This window comes from Apium graveolens, chromosome 5 (genome assembly GCF_009905375.1).
Source record: "Apium graveolens cultivar Ventura chromosome 5, ASM990537v1, whole genome shotgun sequence".
NCBI classification, from domain to species: domain Eukaryota; kingdom Viridiplantae; phylum Streptophyta; class Magnoliopsida; order Apiales; family Apiaceae; genus Apium; species Apium graveolens.
In genome coordinates, this window is record NC_133651.1 from 289,987,512 (window position 1) to 289,999,422 (window position 11,911).

Below are 11,911 nucleotides of genomic sequence, written 5' to 3' on the forward strand. Positions count from 1 at the left end.
TACAATTTCCAAATAACTTTTCAATCTTTCGTCAAATTTCCATAAAAAAATATGTAAAAAAAATACTTACATAAACATATTATATGATATGCTTTAAATAATATTTTTACAAATTTATAATATGAAAAAAATAAAAAATAAAAAAATTATAACACTTCTGTAATATTTTGGTTATCAAGATCAAATATGAAAATATAATAATAAATAAATATATAAGTACAAAAAGTACATTTTTTTTGAAAATTATATTGGGTGGGAGAGGTCACCGAATTAGGATATCACTAATAGTACGGGAAGGACTCAGTTTCTGTCCAGAGGGAATACTTTGTTCGAAAAAAAGATGCCTCAATTGGATAAATTTATTTATTTCACCGGTTTCATCGAAAACTTTCATTTGTTGAAGCACTCAACGGTAGAGTACTCGACTTTTAAGTGCGGCGTTGTTTACCTTAGTTACTGGGGGGTTTCGGGGAAGACCTATGTGGGGCACCTTTCGGGTGTGGGATGGAAAACATAAAATTTATTTAGGAAATAAAATTACTATATTAATATTTAGTTAAATAAAGCAAAAATATTATTAAAAAAGATATTAAGAAATACTCCCCCGTCCCATATTGTTTTTCCCATTTTGACTTTCGCTACTGATCGTGGTAAACGACTGACTGCTAATTTACGTTTAATCTATAAGATCAAACATATTTATGAGTGATTTTGTTGGATTCGCATTTATGAGTATTTTAATACAATGAAATTTTTATATTTAATACTAATACGGTATTAAAGATATTAACAATTAAAATTGTTCATTGACAAACGTGTCCAACACAGGTAGAAAACGTTTTCAGACAGAGTAATAATCATCAGGAGTAGAAAGCTCGGAAATATAGAAAAGGTTAAACATGATGTGATGATTGATGAACACGGTAATTGGGAGTTAAGTAAACCCTAGACGTCTGTTGGTTAACAGTAGACGCGTGGTGTTCCCATCTTAAGTCCGCCACTTTGAGTTCCATCCAGGTGGTGGGGAGCTGGGACTATACATACACACATCTTTAGACAATTGAACCACTTAATCCTCTTCTGCAATGGCTGTGTATTCTTGTAGAATTGCTCATTTGCTTAATCTGAGAAATGAGGTTGTTTTTCCCCCTAAAAACCTTTTTTCATTTAGAATGGGAATTAGGGGTTTAAGAATTAGGGATAATTCACAAGGTGCAGGGTTTAATAAACTTGTTGGACAAAATCAGAGCTTTAATAATGGTGTTAGGATTTTAGATGAGAGTGATTTTAGTGTTGATAATGCAAGTGGTGGGGGTGATGATGATGACGATGGTGGTAATGGCAAGGTTCTTGGTGGTGGTGGTGGTGGTAATCCGGATGATGAGGAGGAGTTTGGGCCTTTACTTGAGTTTGCTGAGGTTATTAGACTAATCGAAGCTCGGGGTGCCAAACTTCCTTCTGATATGTTGGAGGCTGCCAAAACTCTTGGAATTCGTAGACTGCTTCTTCATAGATATCTTGATTTGCAGGTCAGGTATATGATTCTGCTTGTCTTTTGTCTTCTTTTTCTTTGTGAATTGATTTTTTTTTTGTTGTTGTTTTAATTCTAGGGCTCAGCCTGGCCTTTGGGATTTGCTATGAGATCATGTGAAATGCTTCGGAATCGGATGTTAGCTGATCCTACTTTTCTTTTTAAGATAGGAACTGAGGTCTGTATAAACACTTTTTTGCCAGCACTTTTTGGATATGCTCTTAACCTCTTACAGGGTTGATAAATGTGTATGTCCTTGTGGAAATTTGTATTACCACGGTTTTGGACCCACTTGTTGGTGATGCTTCAAGACGCTTGCATGTCGATGATATAACTGTGTGTGTGTGTGCGGAAAAAATATTTAAGCTCAAATTCTTATCGAGAGCTAAATGTCAAATTCAGGTTCTAAATTTATATGCCTGATCAACATTTAATTCTACTCATGATTACAACTTATAGCAGTTGAACGTTGTTTGTAAATATTTCTTGGACACATGTTAAAGTATCATTATTGGTTGTATCAGCATTGATTGTGACATTGTGTACATGTGATAATGGAAGGATTGCAACTATAAGAACTTTTTAGATGTATTACAAACTGGCATACATAGTTGGTATGATAAACTATAAGAGTGATTACATTTCGGAGTGAGGTTCTAATTTCCTTCCCTTGATTTCTGCTACTTCTTTTCTCTTCTCTCTTCACAATTAATTCTCCCATTCCTTCAATCCCTAGTTTTTCTCACCTTTCTTTATTAATGTTGATATTTAATTAAATTGAGGTGGCCTTGTTTGCCTCTGTTTCCGGCGCCTAGAGTAAGTGACCTTATTGAGGCCTTGAGTGAGCAATTTGTTTTGTTACAGTTTGCTATGTGCTTTATACTTATTTTACATTATAAATTTTGGTTTGCAGATAGTTATTGATACTTGTTGTGCAACATTTGCGGAGGTTCAAAAGAGAGGAAAAGACTTTTGGGCAGAATTTGAGTTGTATACCGCTGATATGTTGGTTGGGGTAGTTGTAAATGTTGCATTGGTTGGTATGTTGGCACCTTATGCCCGTATTGGAAAGTTGCCTACATCTCAAGGCTTACTTGGACGTATGCAGCATGCTTATGCGGCTCTCCCTAGCAGGTTTCCAGTATTTCCATCCACACCATTTCCTATGTCCTCGTATCTGATGTTTTCTGAAGAATGCCATGTTTAGGTTAATATTATGCAACATCCAACAAAGTTCCCGTGAACCTTGAACATTTAGGTGGAGGAGTCCATAATTTTCCCTTTTAACTCATCCATTAAATGTACATGTTGTGTCCTGTTATTAATGAACTGGTTGGACTTGTGCAATATTTCAGTAAAGAGTAATCGGTGATCTGGATTATGGCATATTTCTTCCAGTCACTGGAAACAGAGATGAATAGATAAAAAATAGTATGGAATCACTTATTTTGTGAATTTCTAGACTTAAACCTACCCCCTTGACCTGTTTATATGGTTCATGTTTATTTAATTTTATAATAGATTTTCCTTATTATTTTTCTAAAACAAGTTTCCGTGCTTTTTCAGAAGTGTAATGTTTTGATGAGAGCACCTAGACTATATTGGATTGATATCAACTTCGAAACCTGATATGTTGCAATAGCTAACTATTATAGTGTTTTCAATTCTGAATCCTTTCTAATTTGGGATTCGTATTTCGGTATTCACACCTTTTGGCTATAAGCTATATTTCTTTTTCTGCTGATTGGTGCAGTGTGTTTGAGGCAGAAAGGCCAGGATGTAGTTTTACCGTGAAACAAAGGATTGGTACTTACTTCTACAAGGTAATTCTACAAACACGAGGAATCTGTAAAATTTGAATTGACTTCTATTTAGTGTGATAATGAAAAGTTTTCATGTTAGAGCAGTGCTACATACCCCAAGAGCGACCCCAAAAATGTTCCCAAATGACATATGGTCTGTTTTTATTTGTGGGACTCATACTGATATATATTTTCTATGTAGATTAGATCTGTTGCGAAAAAATAACTTCAGCTTGCTTCTATAAAGAATTTAATCACCAAGAAACAAAACTAAATGATCGATTTGTTTAGATTGTTTAAAGAATTTAATCACCCACAAACTAAACGAAATCTGGAGAAGAAAGTATAAAAGAATTAACCACCAACTTGTAAAAGGTTTTGCAAGTTTAAATTCACGATTTATTCTCATAAAATTCTCTGTCTCAAAAAATTACAATATAGGAGTATATATAGGCTGGGAAAATAACCTACGCCCATTAGGAATCCCAATCAGATTCAAAATCAGCTACTTAGCTAATATTTGAGTCCAACTTGAAAACCCATCAAAAAATTAATCCATATAGAAAATTACATAAAAACCTACCTTGAATAGGAAATTACATAAAAATCAAATTCAACTAGAAAATGAAATATTAGGTGTTTGAAACAAGAAAAACCCTTTCAAGTGAAAGGTAAAAACTTGTAAGGCAAAAATCTACTTAATATATAATAATCAGCGCAATCCAGTAGATCAGCCCATGTTGGTAATTAAACTGACTATTGGTCTTGTAATATTGTATAACCGGTTCTCACGAATAATGAAAGTAGATTAGTCCAAAACCATGTTTGTCTTCATGAGAACAAGTATATCAACGTATGATGCCCATGCATCATTTTTCTCTTTTTCGAAAAATAATTGTCCTCAATTGATAATAAATGCAAATGAATATTTTAAGGTCATGCTCCGCATCATTCTCTTCTCCTTTGAAAAAAAACTCGACCATGAGTTTTATAGAATCGAAGGATTGACACATAAAGATGGAATATATTACAGAACTTGAAAATATTATATTTTAGACCCATGATAATTACCTTTGGTAGCAACACTGAAAGAACAAGAAATTTTGAGTTTTTATCTGCTCTCGATAACCTGTCCGCGCCTAGAAAATCAATAGAATTCTTCTCGTGAACCAAAACCGCCCAACACCACTTGCATCTTATTCGACTTTACAAGGATTTAAAAAATCAGGAATAATTAGTGGAGTAATCAACAAGTTACCATGATCCACTTGTTCCAATCCATGTTCAATTTGCTTCTCAAACAAGCAAAAATTATCCACAACTATTGGATGTGTGAATAATTTTTCTATTTCAAATTCAAATTCTTCTTCATGTTCAACTCGCTCCTCTTCATCTATTTCTCCATCGTTGAAAATAACGGTTGTAGTAATGTTCTCAGTGTCACGCATATTCATCACCAGGTCATTAGGGGATTCTTCTTGTACATGTTCATAACCCTTGCACTTCAAATCAACTAATTGGTCTTCAATTGCTAAAGGAGTTGTGTTATCGTCATCTTTCTTCAAGGCATCATATTTAAGAGAAATTTCAGCACAAGAATGAGCCACGTTTTGTACCTTCTTCTCAAAACCAATTGTGTCGTCATCAAAGGAGATTGCATCGTGATTGACACCATGTGATTCTACCAATATATCTTGCAAATAATCAGTTGGGATAAAACGTTTATTCATTCTCCTCTTAAGAACTTTCCAAGAATCAATTCGTGTTTTATCTTCTTCTCTCCTCTTTGATTCTAGAAGTTCATACCACAAATTTGCATAACCTTTGAGCTTCGATCTCGCTATTTTAAATCTCTTGTGATCATCATAATACTTATAGTCAAAGACCCATTCAACATGTTTCAACCATTCAACAAAAATTTCTGTATCCATGCTCCCATCAAAATTTGGAATATCCAAACGCAAGCTATTACCATCATCCTTAGATTTACGAATCATATATCTTGAATACTCTTCCAAATCTGATTTGTGTGCATATTTGTTATCTTTTTTACGAGGACTATGATAAGAATCTTTTCGATTTAATTTTTCTAAAACGTCCTTCAATTGCTCCCGTAATTCGTAGATCTCCATATCTCTTTGTGTTTTATAACATTCAGTTCTTTATCAAAGAACAAATCAACCATGCTGCCCTTGTTATTATGAAGAAAAAAGTCTCTAAACAACCAATAAATAAATCAGCCATGATACCCACGTTTTTTCTTCAAAAAAATAACTCAAAAACGTCTCCGAACAGTCACAAAATACACCATCCTTGTGTCCAACGTTTTTTAAAGAAAAAACCTTCAAACAAATTGTCGAACCGAGCTCTTAATACTAAGATTATATATATTTTCTATGTAAATCAGATCCGTTGCGAAAAAATAACTTCAGCTTGCTTCTATAAAGAATTTAATCACCAAGAAACAAAATTAAGGATCGATTTGGTTAGATTGCTTAAAGAATTTAATCACCCACAAACTAAACGAAATCTGGAGAAGAAAGTATGTAAGTATGTATGAATTAACCACCAACTTTCAAAAGGTTTTGCAAGTATAAACTCACGATTTATTCTCATAAAATTCTCTGTCTCAAAAGATTACAATACAGGGATATATATATAGGCTAGGAAAATAACCTAAGCCCGTTAGGAATGCCAATCAAATTCAAAATCAGCTACTTGGCTAATATTTGAGTCCAACTTGAAAACCCATCAAAAACTTAATCCATATAGGAAATTACATAAAAACCTACTCTAAATAGGAAATTACATAAAAACCAAATTCAACTAGAAAATGAAATACTAGGTGCTTGAAGTAAAAACTTGTAAGCCAAAAATATATAATAATAATCAGCCAATCCAATAGATTAGCCCATATTGGTAACTAAACTGACTATTGGGCTTGTAATATTGTATAACCGGTTCTCACGAATAATGAATGTAGATCAGTCCAAAACCATGTTTGTCTTCATGAGATCAAGTATATGAGCGCATGATGCCCATGCATCACATACATATGCACGAGGGGTTTATTATCATTTATGAGAGAAAAACTATTAATATGCTGACAACTGAGCTTTCTAGAATGGTTTTGGGAACACTAGCATTTCCCTTCAAATCAAGATTTTTTATGGTCTTTGTTTGGCTTTCGGAAGTAGTGCAAGTTTTGCAGTACCGCCATTCTATAGATGGATTTTCTTATCTTTCATTATTTAAGTGGTTTCCCAACCATGATTTCCTCATGAATTTTGTATGGCAATCATTCATCCCATTGCAGGAAACCATCTATCATAGAATCCAGCTTATTTACGGCAATGTTATTATGTTACTTTGTGAATATATAAACCAACTAAATTCCAAATAGAGCATTTAGATTTGAAAATTTGATATACCCTTTTTCATCCACGAGACTGTCCATATAATATATGTCAGTGTTGTTAAAGGCGCGATCAATTGCGCGATTAATGGTGCTTCGCGCTTAGGCGCAAGGTGTGCGATTTAGCGCGATTCTGAAATTGTCCAAAAGGCGCTCATGAAGCGCTAAAAAGCACAAAAAGGCGCTCATAACAGTAAAACAATAACACTCTAAAAGAACGGTAAACTAATAAAATAACCCTAAAGTGTTTCACACCACAATCATCTTCCATCAAAGGTCCCTCAGTTAGTACTAATTGAATATATAAACCAGCTAAATTCCAAATAGAGCATTTAGATTTGGAAATTTGATATACCCTTTTTCATCCACGAGACTGTCCATATAATAGAGATCAGTGTTGTTAAAGGCGCGATCAGTTGCGCGATTAATGGTGCTTCGCGCTTAGGTGCAAGGTGTGCGATCCAAAAGGCGCTTGTGAAGCGCTAAAAAGCGCAAAAGGCGCTCATAACAGTAAAACCAGTAACACCCTAAAAGAAAGGGTAAACTAATAAAATAACCCTAAAGTGTTTCACACCACAATTAGCTTCCATCAAAGGTCTCTCAGTGAGTACTAATTCTCAACCTCCATCTAAAAGTAAGTTGGAGATTAAGTTAGACGATACTGAAACTATTCAATTAGTGTACCTTATCGATTAAAGCTTCATTTTTGACATTATTATCATTTTATTTATGTTCTTTTGTAAGTTTAAGTATTAAGATTATCTTACATATTATTTTCTTGTTGAATTTGTGAATATTTCTTTTGGGTCAAAAGGCACGTAATTAATGGCGCTTCACGATTCACGCTTTAATTTTAGGTCCTACGCCTTTTTATAATCTGCGCCTTAAACAACACTGATAGATATTATATGATCACAACTGTAAAAGATGTATTTCAGAAACCAATACAGAGAAATGGTGTCCAGTTATCGTTTGCACATCAAATTCATTCGTGACTGTATTACAACCAGAACTTTCGCCTTTGTTTTCCATCTTAACACCAACCTATTACTATTCGACATTGTATCTGATGTGTCATAAGTACAGGTTCTTTGATTTTCTTAGATACACCTCTTAAATGTTTAAACTGTTCCATCTATCTAATTAAGGGCTGCTTTTCTCTTCAGCTGAAAATTAGTGAATGCATGTAAATTTAAAGTGTCCCCATGTACATGTTTTTATTATCTTTATTGCCTTGTTTCTTCGTGTATCTTTCATATTTGACAACTTTTTTTGCCCATGTGCGTCTTTTTAGTTCCATAAGTAGTCAAATGCTAAGCAAGTTCATTGCATGTTTAAATTTGTGAATTTGACACGGCATTTTCCAGGGCATAATGTACGGATTTGTTGGATTTGGATGTGGTATTATTGGTCAAGGTATTGCGAACCTGATCATGACTGCCAAGAGGTATTCTTCCATCTTGAAATATCTGCATAAATGCATAGCATGCATACATTCATTTTTTCAATTAAGACTGCTACGAATAACCGGAAGAAATAAGGAGCTCTTTGATAGGAAGCTCATAAAATATAAGAAAGATAATAAAACAGCTGCAACAATTGTTGTTGATATAATGAGATGATCTGAAACAAGGTGAAATATGTGTGTTAGGTCACACAACACTATAGAAGGGGGTTGAATATAGTGTTTATATAAACAAATCGATTTCGAATACAAGTATGTGACAATAATCAAGTTTATTCAATATAATAAGCTCTGTTACAAAGTAGGTTAAACTACTCTCTCAGTGATGAACAATATCACTAAGAGCTGCTAGGTTACAATATATAATGTTCTCGTGAATGATAACACTTATAGTGTAAACCCTAAGTTGTGTTTATATAGTACACAGTTACAAGATATCTTCTAATTGATATGGAATATAATTATGTCTCCTAAAATATATCAATCAGATATTATCTTCTTCAAGTCTTCTAGAAAGCTGTCCAACTCTTCATGCATATCTTCTATTGTTTTAGTCATGATCTTTTCCTGTAAATCAGCTGCATTCCTTATATGAAGTACCCGCACTTAAGTCCTGATATAAATCCCGACGGCCTTAAGTTCTGATATAAGTTCTGACTTCAGTAAGTTCTGATTTCCAGTAAGTCCTAATATTAAGTTTTGAAACTAAACACAACAGATTAGACATGACATCACAAATATATCTAACAATGTGTCATTTAAAACAGTAGTTGAATAAACAACTCCGCTTCTCTTGGTTTAATTGTATATGCCTACAGGATGTTACATGATGTGCTACTGTTTAATTGTAAATGGCTACCGGAGTTTAAACGATTTTTCGGGCGGCATTTCCTTTTGCATTAGTTTTAATATGTTTTAACTATGTTACCAGCACTCGGGTATGGATGTTGGACACGGTTGCGAATCTAAGAGTCGATTCTTAGTTTTAATATAATTAGGATTCTTGGATATGAATCCAAAGTTGGACATGGGTTTGCAGACTCGGCTGCTAAGCTTAAGACAAGTAAAGCTTTATACGGACTGATTCATTGTACGTTCTAATCAATACTGTCTTCTGCAGTAATCATATACACTTAATTGTTTTTTTGTCGGGATATATTCTTAATTGTTATGAAAGTGGAGCATAAAATCCATAGAATAACATGGAAACAAGTCATTCATACACCTTGCTCTCTATAAATATGTTGCAAGAAGGCCTTAATTTTCATTTTGAACTAGGATGCCACAAGGTGAAGTGTCTAGTTTCAATGAGAAGGGTCCGACTCAGATCCCATACCCCCATCCGTGTCATGTTCGGTGGACTCCAGTATGAGGACAAAAAAGGAAAGTCGGGTAACGGAGTGTTGTAATTGAAGATTTGTCGTTATGGTTAATGGCTAGTCTGGCAGACGAGAAGTTAGTGGTCTGCCTCTAAAAGTATTAAAGTAGTTTGGAATTATGAACTTATCTGCGTTTCTTACAGGCTTCGACTTTTTGGACATTAAATATAGATAGTTGGTGGTTGGTTCCTACGGGGATTGTAAAGAACCTGAACCCTCGGGAATAGTCCTTTACAGTACCAGATTATGGAGCATATAAGCTTCATGTTTGTATATCATCCGGACAACCTTCAATAATTATACATACTCCCTCCGTCCCAACGATTAGTATATATATGGGTTGTGGCACGGAAGTTAGAAAAAGTATAATTTAGTGGGGGAAAAGGAAGAAAGTGATTAAGTGGCGGGACCGATTAATATTATAGGTATAAAGTGAGTGTAGTGAAAGAAAGTAGTGGATGTATTTTACTTTTTATATTATTAAAAATTTACTATTTTTGGAATGTATACAAATGAAAGGGACGTCCCAAAAAGGAAAGTGTATACAATTGAACGGGACATAGGGAGTAGATTATTAAGATATATATAGTTTATCATACAACTGTGTGAGAGTATGTTTATGGAGATTGAGCTCCTTTGTATAAACAAACCAAATATACTTGATAAGTTTGACTCAGAAGTAGGGCAAGGGGAGTGTGAAATGTACGCAGATCTTTCTGCTGCTTTTAGGATTGATGATATGAAGAACCAACCCCGCCCCAAAAGATGATGTGATTTATGAAAAATTTGAAGATGTTCAAGAAGCTGCAAATGGGCATTAGAATGCACCGGAGGTAGGATAAAAATCTTTGTAAAAAAAAAAAGAGGCTTGCATAAGAATTATATCATGAAACAATTTTCTCCGAATGTGGTCATTCAATTCCTCCTTTGCTATGTCTATATTTGAATTAAAGGAGATTGATAATATATTACAATTGTTCAAGGTTGTTGCTTGGAATGAAAAATTTAATCATTACATCCATCTGCATGTTCAGGAACGTAAAGAAATCAGAAGCAGATGTACCAGTTCCACCACTACTCAAGAGTGCAGCACTTTGGGGTATGCCTTGCTAGTTTTCTTGTCATCTTCTGTTCAAAACATTATCCTGAATGTGTGTGTGTGTGATTAGTAATTACTTGCTATCTATCTATATATTAAATTTGATGGATTGTATCTGTTGCTGTTCCACTGATAATATGTAACCTATGCAACTTGTAGGAGTTTTTCTAGGATTTTCTTCCAACACCAGGTATCAGATTATTAATGGTTTGGAACGCTTGATGGAAGCATCTCCAATTGCAAAGCAAGTCCCCCCTGTGGCATTGGCATTTACAGTTGGAGTGCGATTTGCAAACAATGTGTATGGTGGAATGCAATTTGTTGACTGGGCCAGATGGAGTGGGGTACAATAGATGTAGATGTATCCAGTATCTTCAAGATTAGTATTTGATATTTTTAGCCTGCTAAAGGGGTAATACGATACTCTTAAGGTGGGAAAACACAAGTTCGGCAATTTTACTAATTTTTGTTCACTGCTCTCTATCTCAAGGCCGAAGTATCATGAAGAGCAGCCTCCATATATGCTACTTATACAAGTAGATGACCTCCTAAGCGGGGAATGCAATGCTGGAAGTTAAGTTCTAAATTTTGATATGGGAAGAATATCACTGAGAAAATATGTTACTTGATAAATGAAAGTATCTATTGGGGTAATAGATAAAATTTTATTTTCAATTATCCAACATCTCATATTGTAGTATAATTTCTCAAACTTTCTTTATTAGATATCCAGATTTTAGAACCAATGAAAGATAATAATATTTGTTGGTGGGATTTGAAATGTATAAAATAATAACGTAAATATTTATTGTTGGTGGGGTTTGAACATTGGAGTTTTAGTATTGTAATCTGTTGGCGGGGTTTGAATATGGAAACTTTATTGGTGTATATTTTTTTAATATTTGAATCTAACAGTCCTGAATAATTGATTAAAAAATTCGACGGTGGATAATTAAACCAACTAAAAAAGACATTAAATTATACTGTTATTATAGTATAATACAGATGCAGTGATATATTTATGGACACAGGCATATACTATGTACATGTGGCCATGTGGGTTATGTGTAGAGCGGACAATTTGTTACACGACACGTGAACACGACACGAAAAATACGGATATGAGTTTTAATTTTTGGTATATGAAACATGAATGTACACGAACACGAAATTACACGATAGATTTAGTGTCGGGTATGAGTTTCAATTTAGGTACACGA

The 11,911-nt window shown here is 34.1% G+C and overlaps 1 protein-coding gene across 1 annotated transcript; it reads left to right on the forward strand.

Moving 5' to 3' along the window:
• The first annotated feature begins 890 nt into the window (after window positions 1–890).
• Window positions 891–11,369, forward strand: LOC141659117 (protein RETICULATA, chloroplastic-like). Its single transcript, XM_074465874.1, has 7 exons — window positions 891–1,529; window positions 1,611–1,709; window positions 2,445–2,665; window positions 3,285–3,354; window positions 8,116–8,195; window positions 10,627–10,691; window positions 10,851–11,369. The coding sequence occupies exons 1-7, from the start codon at window positions 1,086–1,088 to the stop codon at window positions 11,042–11,044; spliced, it is 1,173 nt and encodes a 390-aa protein (XP_074321975.1). The 5' UTR covers window positions 891–1,085; the 3' UTR covers window positions 11,045–11,369.
• Window positions 11,370–11,911: the final 542 nt, after the last annotated feature.